This window comes from Dromiciops gliroides, chromosome 2 (assembly GCF_019393635.1).
Source record: "Dromiciops gliroides isolate mDroGli1 chromosome 2, mDroGli1.pri, whole genome shotgun sequence".
Taxonomy (NCBI): domain Eukaryota; kingdom Metazoa; phylum Chordata; class Mammalia; order Microbiotheria; family Microbiotheriidae; genus Dromiciops; species Dromiciops gliroides.
This window is the reverse complement of record NC_057862.1, coordinates 424,809,808-424,828,618: the sequence shown is the minus strand read 5'-3', so window position 1 is coordinate 424,828,618 and position 18,811 is coordinate 424,809,808. Positions and strand designations below refer to the sequence as shown.

At 42.8% G+C, this 18,811-nt stretch overlaps 1 protein-coding gene across 1 annotated transcript in view; it reads left to right on the top strand.

The window, feature by feature from the left end:
* The first annotated feature begins 303 nt into the window (after positions 1 to 303).
* The window catches only part of ADGRD2 (adhesion G protein-coupled receptor D2), a 57,553-nt gene continuing 39,045 nt past the window's right edge, over positions 304 to 18,811 (top strand). Inside the window, exons 1-7 of the mRNA XM_043986440.1 lie at positions 304 to 399; positions 4,746 to 4,872; positions 5,231 to 5,294; positions 5,813 to 6,037; positions 8,175 to 8,813; positions 15,431 to 15,529; positions 16,674 to 16,759. Coding sequence (XP_043842375.1) covers positions 4,837 to 4,872; positions 5,231 to 5,294; positions 5,813 to 6,037; positions 8,175 to 8,813; positions 15,431 to 15,529; positions 16,674 to 16,759 — 1,149 coding nt within the window. The 5' untranslated portion in view covers positions 304 to 399; positions 4,746 to 4,836. The remainder of the gene's footprint in view (positions 400 to 4,745; positions 4,873 to 5,230; positions 5,295 to 5,812; positions 6,038 to 8,174; positions 8,814 to 15,430; positions 15,530 to 16,673; positions 16,760 to 18,811) is intronic.

Sequence of the window (18,811 nt, the reverse complement as noted above, 5' to 3'; positions counted from 1 at the left end):
GAAAGGTTTCATCTCTCTGTCTGTTCTAGGTACTAGAGGAAACGGTCCTTGGGGAAGGGCCTGTGTCTCGGACCTAGAGGGAGGGTGTCTAGAGCCCTACAAATGCCCCCCACTCTTCCTGTCGCCTTCAGGACACACAACCCCGGATATTCGACGGTCAAGGAAAACACCCTGACCCTGGTCACTCGCAACTTCTCCTGCCCTTTAACCCAACGAATAGCTGCAAGAAACGGCCCCAATTCAGGGGGAGGATCTTCGGACCCCGCCCCTCCTCTCTGGGAGCCGCCCCGAGGAGGGCCGGAGCAAAGGCTGCAGCCGCGCGGAGGCAGAGAAGCTCCTGGTGCCCACCTCTGAGAAGGACGCATGGGCGACGCGGACTGCACCGTGGGTCCCTTCCAGGTGAGAGGCAGGGCCCCTGAGGCAAAGGGCAGGAGCCACGGGAGGCTTGGGTGGGGGCTGGTCTTAGGGGCCCCGTGACACCCCCACGGAGGGACGACGTGGGAATGCTGAGTGGCAACCCCCCAGCCAGCCTTTGAGATGCGACGAATATCTCATTGCTCCTAGTTCACAACTGGGCAAGGGTCCTAATACCCCTTGCCATTCGCAGACCTAGGGGAGGGAGAGAGAGGCTACTGAAAAGTCCAGGGATTGTGGTTTCTTTAAATATTAAGAGTTTATGGGTACTTAATATTAGTAGTTGATAACTTTATAGGTGTTTTGCAGTGAGCAAACCCGTTCTTCACAAGTAGGTGGTGCCAGTATTTATCACCTTCTTTTCGGGGATCAGAAAATAGACTCAAAGAAGTTGTTCAGTAACTTGTCTGGGAAGCTTGGGAGCCGAGATTTGAGCCCACATCTATCTCCTGTCTCCCCGACCGAGCGCATTTTCCCCTTGGGCTAAGATAACCTTAAAGCATAGAATATTGGAATGTAATTCTGGGAGGAAACTAAGAACATAGGCTACTAGTACATAGGGTATCAGAGCTCTGTAGGGACCTTACTCAGTTCATAAAATGTTAACAGAGCAGGAAGGAATTCGGAATTTAGGATGTTAGAGCTGAAAGTGACCTTACAACAGCAAAATTTTAAAACCCAGAATGCTTAAAAGCTAGCAGGAACCTTAGGGTGTAGAATGTTAGCACCGGTGGTGAACTCAGAATACAGAAGTTAGGTCTGGAAGGGACCTGAAAGTGTAGATGATGATGTTTTGGTCCCTTCCAGTTCTAATAAGTCATTCTTTTTTTTGGGGGGGGGGTGTGAGGCAATTGGGGTTAAGTGACTTGCCCAAGGTCACACAGCTAGTAAGTGTCTGAGGCCGGATTTGAACTCAGGTACTCCTGAATCCAGGGCCGGTGCTTATCCACTGCACCATCTAGCTGCCCCCTAAGTCATTCTTTTTTGAAGGTCACTTTTAGCCCTAAGAGACTGTGATCTCTCCCCAAAGCCCTCTGGGATGGGCTCTAAACATACCTCCTTCCCCTACAGACTTCATGTTTGGGACCAAATGCCTGAACCCCTAATGTGATCCATTCTCCAGAGTAGGCTCATTTTGAGGGGGTGGGAGAACAAGGAAAGGATGTAGGAGGGAAGAGGGGGTGTAATGGAGCTAAAGTGGGGGTGAACTCATTCCTTAGCCTCATTTGCCTGACCACAATAACCTGAAGATGCCAGCCTTGGTGTTGACACAACCCAGAAGTGAATCACGAGACACTTCAGGAGGCTGGCAAAGTTCTGGTTTTTCTGTGTCATTTTCCCTATCTACCCCTTCTACTCCCATTCATTTTATTTGACCTTGCCTCCCATTGGCTGGAGTTAGAGGATGGTAGGGGTAGGATGGAATTAGAGAAAATGGTGAGGAATGTGACCTTTTGTCAGACAACCACAGGAGCTGGGAGCTCTCCAAGGTGATGCTGGCTCCCAGACACAGACTCCATCTGTCCCTCCCCCCTCACCTTGGCTTTTAGTTGTACCCCCTTTGGAATGAAGGTCAGTTGTTTGTGTATTGAAAAATCACTAGGAGATTGAACTAAGTTGGCCTTTAGTGACATTTGATTGGAAATTGTGACTAAAAAGCCAGAAGTAGGGGGAGAGCCTGATCTGTCCAGACTGATTTTTTAAAATAATAATAAACATTTTTATTTATACTTTAGGATTCTGATTTTTATCCCTCCTTCCCTCCCCCTCCCTGAGGCAGTAAGCAATCAGATATGGATTATACATGTGCAATTATGTAAAACATGACCATATTAGTCATTTTATACAGGAAAACTTGAATTAAAAAAATGAAAGAAGTGAAAAATAGATGCTTCAGTATGTGTTCAATCAATATCAGTTCTTTCTTTGGAGGTGGACAGTATGTTTCATCAATAGTCCTTTGGAATTGTCTTAGATCATTGTATTGGTGAGAATAGTTAAGTCATTCACAGTTCTTCATCGAACAATATTGCTGTCATTGTGCACAACGTTCTCCTGGCTCTGCTCACTTCACTATACACGAGTTCATATAAGTCTTTCCAGGCTTTTCTGAAATCATCCTGCTTGTCATTTCTTATAGCACAATAATATTCCATCACCATCATACACCACAGCTTGTTTAGCCATTCCCCAACTGATGGGCATTCCTTTGATTTCCAATTCTTAGCCACCACAAAAAGCTGCTATAAATATTTTGTACAAATAAGTCTTTTCTCTTTTAGGGATGTGTCCAGACTGATTTTAATGGTGCGACTGTCTAGAAGCAGGGGGATGGCTGAGTGGACCATTTGTTCTGGGGTGTCTAAGGTCAACAGGGTTAGACAGAATTCTCCCTGATGCTTGCTAGGTACTGTGTATAAGGCACTATGCTAGATGCTGGGGGTACAAAATTGAAACAAAAACAATCCTCAACCTTAGGCAGCTCACATTTTTCTAGGAGGTGTCAACATGTACATAGGTAAATGCAAGATGATTCCAGGGGAAAAGGAACACACACAATGGGAGGATCAAGACACCTGAGTTAAGTCTTAAAGAAAGGCAAAAGTCTAAAAGGCAGAGGTGAGAAGGGAATGCATTACAGGCACAGGGGACAACCTATGTAAAAGAATAGAGGTGGGAAGTGGATTGTAGAATTGGATGAACAGAAAGAAGGCGACTTTGGCTGGAACATAACATGTGAAAGGGAGTAATGTGACATAATTCTAGAAATGTAGGCTGGAGCCAAAAAGCAAAAAACTTTAAATGCCAAGCTGAAAAGTTTGTATTTTTTCCTAGAGACAATAGGGAGCTACTAAACATTCTTGAGCAGAGAAGTGACACAACCAGACCTGTGCTCTAGGAAGTCTATTGCAATAATTCATCCTCCAATCACTCTCCTTCACCCTCCTGATTCAGCCAGTTGCTGAGTCTTACGCATTCTACCTCTACAACATCTCTCTCACCTGTTATCTTTTCTCTTTACATTGCCTCAAAATATACTAGCCAAAACCCTAATTATTACCTGGACAATTGTCAAAGAATCCTAATTGGTCTCCATGCTTCTAGTCTCTCTTTTATTCAATCCATTCTCTTCAAAGATACCAAAATGCTCTTCCAAACTATAGGTCTGACCATCTTACTCCCCTGCTCAAGAATCTCCCATAGCGGGGCAGCTAGGTGGCGCAGTGGATAAAGCACCAGCCCTGTATTCAGGAGGACCTGAGTTCAAATCCAGTCTCAGACACTCGACACTTCAGCTGTGTGACCCTAGGAAAGTCACTTAACCCTCATTGCCCTGCAAAAAAAAAATTAAATTAAGAATCTTCCATGGCTCCCTACTGCCTCTAAGATAAAATATGAACTCTTGAGCCTGATATTTAAAGACCTCCATGATCTGGCACCCATCACCCCAAATTCCCAGACTTTATTGATATTATTCCCCTTTGTGCACTCTACATAATAGCTAGACTGGCCTGTTAGCTGTTTCCCAAACTTAACATTCTACCTTCTTTCTCCATGCTTTCATATCAGCTGACCTATACTGGAATGTATTCCACCTTCACTTCCTCCTGTAAGAATCCTTACCTTCTTTCAAGGTTCAACTTAGGTGCTACCTCCTATGGAAAGTCTCCCCTCTCCCCTGTCCCAGTTATTGGTCTTTCCTCTTCAAATCAGCTTGCATTTATTTATCTTACATAGAAAGATAGATAAAGAACTTAATAAGCATTTACTACGTGGGGGAGTTCTGTGGAAACCTGGAACTAAGCAAGATAAGGCCAAAGCTGGCCTATAAAACTCAGAGATTTTAGGAGTGGCATACAATTTTCCAGTTGGGAGGTGATGATAGCTTGAGTTGACACAGTTCATCTGGAAATGTCCAGGGAAGAATATATTCTATCCCTCAGCAGAATGTAGCCCTATAAAGGAAGGGACTGACATTTAAGGCAGGGACTCTCATTTATGTCTTCCGTATCATGAGCACCTAACACAGTGTGGCAGTGCCTGCCACAGAATAGGTACTTACTCCATCAATCAATAAACATTCATTAATGCCAAGTATGTGTCAGGCACTGTGCTAAGCATTGAGGATGCAAATGCTTGTTAAATGTAATTGGATCTGTAAAATGTAGATAATACTATTTATACTTCCTTCCTCACTGGGGTGTTGAGTGAAAAGAATTTTGTAATCTTTGAAGTTGAATAGAAATAGGAAATATTATTATAGGTTCTTAAGGTGGTTAGAAGACTAATGTGTTACTGTGAATAATCTTTTTTCTATCTTCCTGTTACAGAGTTCCTTGCAAACATCCCTGTGATCCCCAAGTCTCTTCAGCTATAGGTCCACCTGTTCTGCCCCTGGATATAGGGGCCATTACTCCCAGCATGCCAGGAAGACTTTCTTGGTTCCTCTTCCTCCTGGTAGGTTTGATTGTCTCTTTACAACCTGTCATAGTCATCCTGACTGATCCTTTGACCTTGGGAAACTGCCTTTACCACCCTGGGCTTCATTTCTACAATGGGAGGGACTGGACCAGGTTATCTCTAATGTCCTTTCAAGCTCTATAATTCCCTTTGAATTAAAAATCAGTGGTTTGGTGGTGGTAATTGGGAAAGGGAAAGGGCTGTGGACTCAAGGAAGGGGATGGAGGCTGCCGAGTATGTCCCTTTATTTTCCCATCAGCCTGTGGGTGGTGGGAAGCATACTTTGATCCAGAAGCCATGATCTTAATATCAGCCTGTCTCTCTGGATTTGTGTCTGTGTCTGTCTATTTGGGAGATCGGGAGTCTCTCCTGGAACCCTTCAAACTCCTCAGCTTCCTTGAAGACCCTCAGATCCACAGGTGGGTGCTAGCAACCCCAGGATAGGTAGGAAATGGCTAACTGGGAATTCAACCCCAAGGCTTCTGACTCAGTAACAAATGATCTTTCTTTCTACTGAGACCTGAACTCAGGGCTTCTCCTTTCTAGTCTAATGCTCTTTTCCCTCTACTACCTGTAAAACTGTAGCTCAGATAGAAACATCCAATCATGCACTCAGTCAAAAAAACATTTTATTTGGAGGTATGATAAAAAACAGCTAACATTTTTATAGCACTTTAAGGTTTGCAAAGCATTTTAGAAATACAATCTCATTTTATCCTCACAACAACCCTGTGAGGTAAATGCTATTGTTGTCATTATTCCCATTTTACACATGAAGAAACTAAGGCAGACAGAAGGCCTTGTTCTTGGCCTCACCTTCAGTGACTCAGCACTAGTGGAGATGTTGGGATCATCAGCAAGGGACTGGAAGGGTCCTTGGGTATCATCTAATCCAGCCAGGGCTTGTGTCCTTTCTCACTGAGTCTTCCCCTGTTAGCTCCAGAGGCTTCTCCAGCAATAGAGACATCCAGTGGGGTCTACGAAGTGGAGGGAGGCCAACGGCTAGACTGGTGGCATGCCCACAATTTCTGTGACCAGCGTTTTGCCCGGCTGGCTTTGGAGCCCCGAGATGAAGCCGTGACCGAGCTACTTCAGGGACAAGTACAGGGTCCCATCTGGGTGGACCAGAGGACAGCCTTGCTACAGAGACCCCAGCAAAGGCGTGAGTGCTATTGTTTGGGGGGGGGGTGTAGAAGGAGATGGGAATCACAGATACTTTTGGATCTGGACCCTTGGCAGAATTAAGATCAGGGACTTCGTCTCATCTTGTGGACCAAATAGGACCCAGTCCTAACTGGTAGAACACCAAGGTACATGAGATTTAAAAAAAATTTTTAATTTAATGTTCTTTCAATTAACAAGCATTTATTTTCTCTTCTCACTTCCTTCCCTATGACACCTCTCAAAAAGAAAAACAAAACCTTCATAAATATGCATGGTCAAGCAAAACAAATTCTTATGTTGACCATGCCACAAATATTGATCTCATTCTACATCAGTCCCTACCTCTCTTTCAAGGGATGGATAACATACTTCATCTTTGGTCCTCTGAAAGCATAATTGCTCATTGCATTGATCAGGGTTCTTGAGGGTTTGTAGAATTTGTTCTCCTCATTTCACTCTGTATCAGTTCATGTAAGTGTTCCCAGGTTTCTCTGAAACTACCCCTTTTGGCATTTTTATGGCACAATAGTATTCCATTATATTTATGTACCATAATTTGTTTATCCATTCTCCCAGTTAATGGGCAGCTTTTAATTTCCAGCTGCATTACAAACATCTTCATACATATGGCTCCTTTAACCTTTCCTTGATCACTTTGGAATATAGGCATGGTAATGCTCATGCTAGGTCAAAGCTTAGTAACTCTGGGGGGCACTGTTCTAAAATTTCTTCCAGAATGACTGGACCAATTCACAGCTCCATAAACACTGAATTAAAATGTCTCTTTTGCAACAGCTGCTCCAGCAAGTGCATCACAGCTGGAGCTACAAAGAACCTTTAAGACCATCTCATCCAATACCCTCATTTTATAGATGACTAAATTGGGCCCCAAAGAGGAGTAGTGCCCAAGCCATATAGTACAGGGCAGAATTGGAATTAGAACCCAGGTACTTCATTTCCAAATGCAGTGTTTTTTCTACCATACAGTGCTTTCTCTACCAAAGACCAGTCCTTACTCCTACCCCTTTCTCAAAGGCTGAGGGACAGACCCATCCTAGAGGAAACTGAGAGATCTGGCAGAGGTGGCCCTGTAGGCTGGCTTCCTAGGGGGGTGATGAAGGGACTAATGTATCAACATGGTATAGAAAGGAGAACTGGACTTAGAGTCCAGAGACCCGGCTTTAAATCCCAGGCCTGACAGTTACTGGCTATGTGGCATCTGGAAAATCATCCCTTTGAACCTCAGTTTCCCCATCTGAAAAATTAGAGAGGGTTGGAACTGATAATCTAACATTCCGTGTTCTAAAGTCCTGACTTTACAGACATGGAGACTGAGGCACAGTGAAATTAAATGAAATCTTGAAGTCACCAAGGAAATAGTAGAGCACCTACTAAATGGTGTCAATTGAGTATATACACTGAGACATTTTTATGGGGATGGGGGAACAGCAAGCATTTATTAAGTGCCTGCTGTGTTCCAAGCACTTTATAAATGTCATCTCATTTTATCCTCACGACATCCCTGGAAAGTAGGTGCTGTTATTTTACTGTTGAGGAAATTGAGGCAGACAGAGGTTAAGTGACTTACCGAGGGTCACACAGCTAGTGATTTGAACTCAGGTCTTTCTGTCTCCACTGCATCAGTCTTCAGTCTATAGTCTTAAAGATTTGCACAAGAGTAGCAATGTAATATAGTGGGAAAAGCACTAGATAGAGACAGACAATCTGGGTTCAGGTTCTAGTGGGAAGATCATTTACTTAATGGCAAATATAGTCAGGAAACCTAGGTTGGAATCTCACTTACTACCTGTATGCCTTTGGGTAAATTCTTTCTCCTCCCTGGGCCTCAGTTTCCTCATGTGTAATATAAGAGGGGGTGGAAAAAATTATCTCCTTGGTCCCTTCCAGCTGTGACACCATTCTGTGTTCTGAGACTACTTTCAGTTTTAAATCTTAGAGTCTTCTTTGCTCTTTGTTTCCCCACTTATAAAAGTAGGGGCTTGGATTGGGTGATGTCTAAGAGACCTTCCAGGGCTCCAGATTCCTATTTCAGTGTTACAGAACCCACTATGTCAAGTCTCATTCCTCATCCCTGGATGAGTTACTGGGGTCTCCTCTTCTTGCCCTCCCCTCAGGTACACACCTGCTACCCGGCCTGGTGTTCGAGATGCAGACTGCCACAAAATATGCCAGGCTACTGGTGGACATTCCCATGCTGGCTGCCATCACAGTCTGTGCCCATATACAGTGGGACCTAGCCACGGACAAGGTGGGCACCATCTTCTCATACGCTGCCCCAGCCTTCGCCAATGAGCTTCAACTCCGTGGTTTCACTGCCCACAATGGACTGGTTCACTTGGCCCTTGTTGTCCATGGGCACCATTCCCCCTATCTGCCCGTCTTCTCTGCAGATGGAATGTGGCACCATGTTTGTGTCACCTGGGAGGAGCAGAGTGGTCACTGGGCCCTTGTGGCTGATGGCAAGCTGCAGAAAGGGGCTCAGAGCCTGTCCCCAGCTCAATCCTTGGCTCCTGGAGGAATGTTTGTCATTGGACAGGACCAGGACTCCTTGGGTGGTGGTTTCAAGAAAGAAGAGGCCTTCAGAGGCAACATCACAAACCTGAATGTCTGGGGCCAAGTGCTGGGCCTGGAGCAGCTGGCTATGGCCCGAGTGTGTGACATACCTAAAGATGGCCTTCTTTTTGGCTGGAATCGCTGGGCCCTGGAGATCGAGCCCACACTCCAAGAGGTCCTGTTGCCATTCGTGTGCCCTGGTAAGCCCTCCAGCAAGCCCTGGTTTTCCATTCAGTGCATTTCCCCAAGCACATGATAAAGATCATCTTGTTAAGCCCTATTTCACACAAGCACCAACTGAAGAAGTAATTTGTCCAAGGTCATAAGTCTAATAAGTGACAGAGTCAGAATTTGAACACTGCTCTCCTGGCTCCAAATCCAGTGTTCTTCTCACTCTGCTACGCTGAACCAATTCAATTTAAGTAAGTCACCAAACATTGTTAGCATTTCATTTTATGAGTCCCTTGTGGGCTTAGAATCAAAGAACTTGGAATCAAGTCCTAATCCTATCGGTTTATAGCTGTGTGACCTTGGGCAGATCACTTTACCTCAACTGAGCCCTTGTTTCCTCTATGAAATGGGAATAACTAATAATAATAATACCTGCACTAACTTCTTCATGGAGCTGTTGAGAGGAATGTGATGTAATGAAAATATGGTAGGAGAAGCCCTGGGTTGAAGTTCATATGGTGTTTAAGGTTTACAAAGTGCTTGGCTCATAACACTCTATGAGAGAAGCAGTGCAAGTATAATTACCCCCATTTTACAGATGAGAAAACTAAGGAACAAAAAGTTTAAGTAAGTTGGCCAAGATTATATAACTAGCAAGTATTGCAGTGAGGATGAGAACCCAATTTCTTTGATTTAAAAATCCAGAATTTAGGAGCAGCGGTGATGCAGTGGATAGAGCACTGGCCCTGGAGTCAGGAGGACCTGAGTTCAAATCCGGCCTCAGACACTTAACACTTACTAGCTGTGTGACCCTGGGCAAGTCACTTAACCCTCATTTCAACGCCCCCCCCAAAAGAAATTGTGGCATCATTAATACTACATAGAGGAAAATTTTTTTTTAATTAGAAAAAAAAATACTACATAGAGGATAACACCATCATCCCAGTCCCTTAGGTTTGCAACCTAGGAGTCATCCTGGATTCCTCACTCTCTCTCACCCTCCAAATTCAAGCTGTTGCCAAGGCCTGTCGATTTTACCTGTGCAACATCTCTTGAATACATCTCCTTCTCTCCTCTGACACAGTCACTAATCTAGTACAGGTTCTCATCACCTCTCATTTGGATTGTTGCAATAACCTGCTGGTGAGTCTGCTTACCTCATATCTCTCCCCATTCCAATACATCCTACATTCAACCACTAAAGTGATTTTCCTAAGACACAGGTCCAATCATGTCACACACACACATACACACACACACACACACACACTCAATAATCTCCAGTGACTCCCTATTGCTCCCAGGATCATGTGCAAAATCCTCTGCTTGGCCTTTGGAGCCCTTCATAATCTAACCCCTTTCCCCCTTGCCAGTCTTCTTACACCTTACTCCTTGCCATGTACTCTTCACTCCAGTGGCTCTGGCCTCCTGGATATCCCACCATCAAAAGACTTCATCATCGTAGAATTACATGATCAGACCCATGTTTTAGGAAGATCCCAGACAACTGAGTGGAGAGAGACTTGTGCAGGGAGACCAACCAGAAGGTTATTGTAATAGTTCACATTTGAGGCAATGAAGGGCCTGCACTGAGGTTGTGGCAGTGGAGAGAAGGGGGTAGATATGAGAGATGTCAGAATCAATATGATAGAATGAGGAATAATCAATGAGTTGACTTACAAGTCAACATCTGCCTATGTCACATGTTTTGACAGATAATACGAAAAGTTGGTCGCTTCTACTATTATGTGAAATGTCAGTATAACCTGGGTTTCAAGCCAAACTTGGGGTATTTTGCATGCTGTATATAGCTGAGTATGGATCGGTGGAGAGATATGTTAAAAAACCTTTTGGTTTTTTAGAATCCTCAATTAAAAAGAAAAAAAGGCACTTCATCTCTGGGCTCTGGGCATGCCTAGAATGCCCTTATCTCTGCCTACTGCCTTCCCTGGCTTCCTTTAAGTCTCAACTAAAATTCCTCCAGGAAGCTTTCCCCAGTCCTGCTTAATTCTAGTGCCTTCCTTCTCTTCTTCATTTCCTATTTTCCTTATATATAGCTTGTTTGTGCATATTTGTCTGCTTGTTGTATCATCCATTAGATTGTGAGTTCCTCAAGGGCAGGGACTGTCTTTTGCCTCTTTTTGTATGCCCAGTGCTTAGCACGGTGTCTGGTACATAGTAGACACTTAATAAATGCTTATTAACTGACATTAAGCATTTGCCATGTGCTCTACACTCTGGTAGGTGTAAGGAATATAAAAATGAAAATGAAACCATCCTTTCCCTCAAGGAGAATACATTCTCCTGGGGATGATCCTATAGTTTCTCTACATTTATTACTTTCTGGTTTCTACTACCTAGTATGAAATGCCTGAAGAGAGAGGAACTACACCAGAGGGTTTTCACAACACTCAATATATTTGTTTGGTTTCTCGCCAGTGTGAGTTTTCTGATGTTAAATGGAAGCAAAGGAATGAATTGAGGCTTTGCTAAATTCGTTGAATTCATAGGATTTCTTTTTATGAGTTCTCTGATGTTTAGCAAAGTTTGAACTTCAACCAAAGGTTTCCCAGCATTTGGTGCATTCATTGGGTTTCTCTCCAATATGAACTCTCTGATGTTTAGTGAAAGACTAGCTTCTTCATGGCATAAGTCGTTCCCACATTCATTACTGGTAGATGGTTTCTCTCCAGTGTGAGTTCTTTGATGTTGAAAAAGAGCTGAGGCTTTAATAAAGGCTTTGTCATAGGGGAAGGTTTGAGGGAGGTGGATTTTTTGACTCAATATAAGGAAGAATATCCTAATCGATCAATCACAAAGCATTTGTTATGCACCTCTCATGTGCAAGGTACTAGGCTAAACACCGGGGATACAAAGAAATATAAAAAGCAGACTCCAGAGCCAAGAACCTTATGTTCTAATGGAGGAGACAATTTATACATAAGTAAGTACATATAATATGCATACATAGTACATGGCAGGTCATGGGAAGTCACTAGCACCTGAGGGGACTGGGAAAGGTGTCCTGTAGCGTTTGAGTTGTCTATTGGGGGGGTTAATTGGGGTTTAATTGGGGTTAAGTGACTTGCCCAGGGTCACACAGCTAGTAAGTGTTAAGTGTATGAGGTCAAATTTGAACTCAGGCTCTCCTGAATCCAGGGCTGGTGCTCTATCCACTTCGCCACCTAGCTGCCCCGAGTTGTCTTTTTTTAAATAAAATGTTGGGGTAGCTAGGTGGTGCAGTGGATAGAGCACCAGCCCTGGATTCAGGAGGGCCTGAGTTCAAATCTGGCCTCATACACTTAACACTTACTAGCTGTGAGACCCTGGGCAAGTCACTTAACCCCAATTGCCTCACCAAAAAAAAAATTAAAATAAAATAAAATATTATTCAATCTTTTGTTTGTACCTCATCTACATTTTTCACTGTATCCCTCCCCCCTCTCTCTCCCTCTCCTAGAAAGCCATACCTTCTAATAAAGAATTTGCAAAAGGAGGAAAAAAGAAAAAAATTTCAGCAAAACTAACCAACATACCCAAAAAAGTCTGACACTATCACATACATTCCAGACCCATGGTCTCCTACTTGTGCAAAGGGGAAAGAGGGAGAGATGTCTTCTCATATTTTAACTGAGTCATGAAGGAAGGAAGTCAAGGGATTCCAAGAGGCAAAGGTGAGGAGGGAGAGCATTTGGGGCATGAGAGGCCTCTGGTGCAAAGGTGTGGAATGTCATATGTAAGGAAGAGCAAAGATGGTCAGTATGGAATAGACTGGAGAGTACATGCAGGGAAGTTATGTGCAAGAATACTCAAATAATAAGAGAACAGGTTTTAAAGACCTTTAATGCTGAATAGTGGAGTATATATTTGATTCAAAAAGTAATAGGAAGCTACTGGAGTTTGTTGAGTAGGTGAGGTGATATGGATAGACCTATATTTTAGGGTAATCACTCCTGCAGCTGAGTGGAGGCTGGATTGAACAAGGGAATTTGACTAGAAGTCTGTTGTAATAGGTGGCACAGTGGATAGAGCACCAGCCCTGGAGTCAAAAGGACCTGAATTCAAATCCTGGGCAAGTCACTTAACCTTGATTTCCTACGCCCCCCAAATTGTAATAGTCAAGGTGAGAGGTAATCAGGGCCTGCACTAGAATGGTAATTGTATGAATGGAGAGGAAACATATGCAAGAGATATTGTGGAGGTAAAAAGAGCAAGATTTTGGCAACTGATTGGATGCATGGGGTGAGCCAGAGTGGGGAGTTGAAATTGTGACACCAAGGTTGTGAACTTAGGTGACTGGGGTGATGGTAATTCTCTTGAAATTAATAGAAAAGTTGGGAAAAGGGAAAGGCTTGGGGAGAAAGGTAGTGAGTTCTATTTTAGACATGCAAAGTTTTAGATGCCTCTGAGACATTCAGTTCAAAATACCTACTAGACAGTTGGAGATATGGGACCAGAGCTCAGGAGAGAAACAAAGGCTAACCATATGGCTCTGAATCATCTCCTTAGAGAAGATAATTGAACCATGGGATCCCTTGAGATCACCAAGCAGGAGAGTCTAGAGAGAAAAGAAAAGAAGCCCAGGGGTATATCCCAAAGCTCTTTCTTAGGCCCTCCTCTCTTCTCCCTTTTTACTCAGTGGCTTGGTGATCTCATCAGCTCCCCTAGGTTCAATTATTATCTCTATGTTGATGATTCCCAATCCCTGTATACAGCCCTAGTTTCCCCTAAGCTACAATCTCATGTCACCAACTAACTGCCTTTTTAACATCTCAAACTGCATGTCCCATAGGCATCTCAAATTCAACATGTCCCAAACAGAACTCATTATCTTCCCCCCCCACATCCTCCCCTTACCCCAATTTCCCTATCACTGTCAAGGACACTACCATTCTTCCAGTCATGGAGACTTAAAATATTGGTATCATCTCCAACTCCTCTCTTACACTCACTCCACATATCCAATCTACCATTAAGTCTTGTCTTTTCTCCTTTCACAACATCTCTCATATACACCCACTTCTCTCCATCCACAGAGCCAGCGTCCTAGTGCAAGCTATAAATGATTGCAATAGTCCACTGGTTGTTCTTCCTGCCTCCAGTGTCTCTCCACTTCAATTCATCCTCCATTTATCTGCCAAAGTAATTTCCTAAAGTGAAGCTCTGGGGGCAACTAGGTAGTGCAGTGGATAAAGCACTGGCCCTGGATTCAGGAGGAACTGAGTTCAAATTTTACCTCAGACACTTGACACTTACTAGCTGTGTGACCCTGGGCAAGTCACTTAACCCTCATTGCCCCACAAAAAGCAAAATAAAACAAAACAAATAAAGTGAAGCTCTGACCAAGTCACCCTACTACTATTCTACTCTAGTGGCTCCCTATAGCCCCCAGGAGCAAATATAAACTGCTATTTGGCATTTAGAGCTCTTCTAACCTGACCCCTTCATATCTTTTTAGGATTCTGAGACTTTACTCCTACACACTCTATAATCCAGCAATATCGGCTTTGCTGTCCCTTGAACGTGGAACTATCTTCCAACCCCATGCTTCGTCCCTGGCTGCCCACCCTCCTTCCCCATGTAGGGAATACTCTCCTTACTTATCTCTGCCTCCTGGCTCCCCTGGCTTCCTTCAGAACTCAACTCAAATCCTTCCTTCTACAGGAAAATGTTCCTCCTCTACCCCATTGCTATAGCCTTCCTTCTGAGAATACCTTCTCTTAACACTGTATATATGTTGTATGCACAGTTATTTGCATGTTATTTCTTCATTAGAATGTAAGTTATTTGAGGACAGGAACTGTGTTTTTGCCTTTCTTTGTATCTCCAGCGCTTAGCAGAGTGCATGCTGGCACTTTAATTTTATAAATGCTTATCGACTGACTGACTAGGATAGAGCCTCGGGGATACCCACAGTCAGTGGATATGACATGGATACATATCTAGCAAAGGAGATTGAGATCGAGTGGTCAGACAGGAAGGATAAAAACCATGAGAAAACCTCTCTCTGTCTCTCTGTGTCTTGCTCTGTCTCTGTCTCTCTGTCTCTGTGTATGTGTTTCTCTTTGTCCCTCTCTCCCTCTCTCTGTCTCTGTTTCTGTTTCTATCTCTGTCTCTCTCTCACACTCACATACACACACACACACACACACACACACACACGAGAGTGTCTAGGAAGAAAAGGTAGTCAACAGTGTCAGATTCTACAGAGGTCATGAATGAGTACTGAGACAAGACCATCAGAATTGGGAAATTCAAAAATCATTGGTAATTTTGGAGAGGACAGTTGAATGATGAGGTTAGAAGCCATGTTGAAGAGAGTCTAGAAGAGAACAAGAGGAAAGGAAGTGAATGGTGAGGTGTAGATGGATTTTTCAAGGACTTTAGCTACAAAGAAGAGAAAATCTAGGAAGATTGCAAGAGGGCAAGGTAGAATCTAGTGAAGATTTGTGCTAACAATATTAAGTTCTCTGTCATGGACGTGTACAAGCAGAAGCTAGAAAACCACTTTCCGGTGATACTACAGAAGGGATTCATACATTGGGTGAAGGGGTTATGATGGCTACCTCTGAGCACCCTTCCAACACTAAGATTGATATTTCTGCTAGAGGACTGACCTTCGCTTCCTGCTCCCCTCTGCCCACAGTGCCCACAGAAGAATGCCCAACTTTGGATGCTGGCGGTAGAACACTGGGTTCTGAGCAGTGCCTACAGTCCCTTCCTTTCCTCTGCCATTACAGGCCAGGTAAGCTTTGCTTATCCCATACCAGCTCCCAGTCAGCTTCTTGGTGGGGCTAGAATTGAACCCATAACCACTGCCTGCAGTCTTGTGCAATAATAACCACTAAGAGAGGGATGGTGAGATGAAGTGGGCTAGGTATAGGGGTAGGGACTTTAAAGCCCAACTTCTAAATTCTTAGAGGCCTCCACTGGGCCTATGTCAGTGTCTTATACATGGGCTCTTCCACAAAAGGTGTAGAGTAGATGTTTATAGCACTTTTATTCAAAACATCATTTGGTTTTGCAAAATTGCAAATCTGGGTGAAATTTGTAAATTTTGTGGTGTGGTAAAAAGAACATTGGTTTCAGAATCACAGCTGGACTGTAGACCCAGTTCTGTAACTAATTGAACATCTATGTCTTCAGACTTAACCTCTCTGGGCCTCACTCTCATAGAGGAAATTCATGACATTTAGATCTTGAAAGGCTTTAGAGATTATTTCCTCCAAGCCTCTAATTTGACAAATGAGGAAACAGATCCAGAGAAGTTAGTTTAATTGTCCAAGATGACACAGGCACTAAGGAGCATAGTCAGGATTCAAACCCAAGACCTCGAACTCCAAAACCAGTGGGTACTCCAACTACTCTGCTTCGCGGTTGCCTCATATCATAATAACATTAGCATGTTGAATTAGACCATTTCCATCATCCCTTTCAGCTCAAATGTACTGTTCTCTACCCTAACATTCTGCATTCTAATATCTCTTCCATGCTAACAATCCATGTTCTAACATCTCTTCCAGTTCTAACATTCATTGTGCTAAGGTGTCATTCATCACTAATGTCTTCTGTTAACATATTCCACATTCTAAGATCCTGTCCAGCTCTAGCATTCTACAATCCATGTTTTAACATCTGTTTTTAAAGGTCTATTCTAGACTGAATATTATGTTCTATGTTCTAGCATTCAAATGTTTTAAGGTCCCTTCCAGCTCTAACATTTTATATTCTGATTGTTGTCTCTCAGATTCCTTCCGGCTCCAACATTCTGTGATTTGAACAACCTATGGCTAGGGGAATGGGTCTCAGAACTGGCTTAGAGACAGTTTAAGCAAAAGAAAACCCAATTTTCTGCCTTGATGCCATGTGCTACATTTGCTTATTTTCAGAGGTATATTGGCGACTGAAAGAAATCCAGAAAACCGCAACTGGGGAGTTTATCAGCCGGGTCAATACTTTGGCCAATGCTACCATGGTGAGCCAGGGAAGGTTTGGGGAACCCCAAGGACCCCCCTTGAGGTATTGGGAGTCATAGGACTGATAGACTCTTCTATAATAAAATCTCGCTAATTCAGCCCCCACTAATTAGAATCTCAGTAATTGAAAATTGGCATAATTCAGTCAAGGAAACTAGCAATGTTGACATTTTAGGAGATGACATTTAACTTCCCAAGGAGTTCAGCAATGCATGCAAATAATGCTTCTTTTTCATAGCAAAGGATCTGTGTTTTCACTGGGAATGGCATTCTCTGAACCAGCAACCTCTTCCTTAGTAAACAATTTTTTTTAAATATTATAACCAGTCAACCAGTTTTCTGTTGATATGACCTTGGGCAAGTCATTTAACCTCCTCAAACTTCAGCTTCCTCCTCTTTCACTGTACTGTCCTCCACTGACAGACACAATCTGGGCCTACAGAAGAAACTTCTCCAATTTGGCAGGATCTACTGAATTTTTCATTCTGTTGCTATAGCATTTGAGAACCCAGAACTGACTCCACCAGGCAACGAATGTGCTAATTACAAAAGGGCTTTTATCTGTTTATTCCAATAACATTTTCCAGGGTCACATAGTTCCAATTCCTATGTATATTGGAAAGCAATAAAAGTATATTTTTTCAGAAATCCATAACAATTGTTCCCACTTCTCTATGGCTTTTCACGTCAACAATCATTTTCTTCACAATAATCCTGTGAGGGAAATGGCCCAAGATTATATCTACTGTCTCCCTTTTATAATGCAGCTCAGGCATCATCTTCTGCATAAAGCCTTTGCTGGTCCCCCCAACAGCTGGTGCCCTCCCTCCCAAACTACCTGGTACTTAACTACTTTGTGGGTGTATATTTGTATTTATTAGCTTTATCTAAATGCTGAATATGTTTTTGCGTGTTTTTTGTTTATATGCCCTTATATCTATATCCTGATCTAATAAAACCTCGCTAATTGAGACCTCACTAATTGGGATTGCAGTAATTGAAAATGGTCATAATTCAGACTAGGACCATATTTTTATATGTCCTTATTTTTTCTCCCATTAGGATATAAGCTGCTTCTTGTGAGTGGAGATTGATTTATTCTTTACACCTGTATCCAGGGTGCCTAGCAGAGTACCTGACACATAGTAGGACTTAATGAATATTTGGTGATTAATTGATTTACAGATTAGGAAATTGAAGGTCAGGAAGTTAAAATGATTTGCTGGAAAAAATCCCACAACTAATGAGAGCCAGAGCCATAATTCAAACCCAGGTCTCCTGCCTCCAAGTCCAGGTTTCTTTCTGCTAAACCTTCCAAAGCTAGACTGAAGGGTGCCAGGCCCCTGTGAAATGCAAACAAGGACATACAAACACTGAATGTGATGGGGGAAAGAAACTTTTCTTTCTTTTTAAAAAAAATTTGAAATATATTTTTATTTATTTCATTAAAATATTTCCAATTATATTTTTAAGTTTTTAACATTCCTTTTTTAAAATTTTTGAGTTCCAAATTCTTTCCCTCCTGCCCCTTCCTCAGCCCTTGAGAAGGTAAGCAATATAATAGCAATTATACCTGTGAAATCATGCAAAACATATTTCCATATTAGCTATGTGGTAAAAGAAAACACAAACAAAAAACAACAAGAAACATAAAGGAAGTGAAAAAAGACTGCTCCAATCTGCACCCAGAGTTCATTGGCTGTCTCTCTGAAGGTGGATTGAATTTGTCATCATGGGTCCTCTGGAATTGTCCTATTAGCCACTGGAAATTAAAAACAGAAAAACCTCAAATGGGAAAGCATTAGAAGCTTCCCCCAAAACACCTCCCCTAAGAATATGGATATCATTGCATTCCATTATTATTTTGCATTATTCAAAAATTACATTGACATTTCTACATAGCAATAAACAAAAAAATTCAGTGCATTGTTGTCTTGCTCAGAGTAGCTAAGAGACTTTTCTTTCCAATTTAGCTAATGAAGGGGCAGCTAGGTGGTGCAGTGGATAGAGCACCAGCCCTGGATTCAGGAGGACCTGAGTTCAAATCCGGC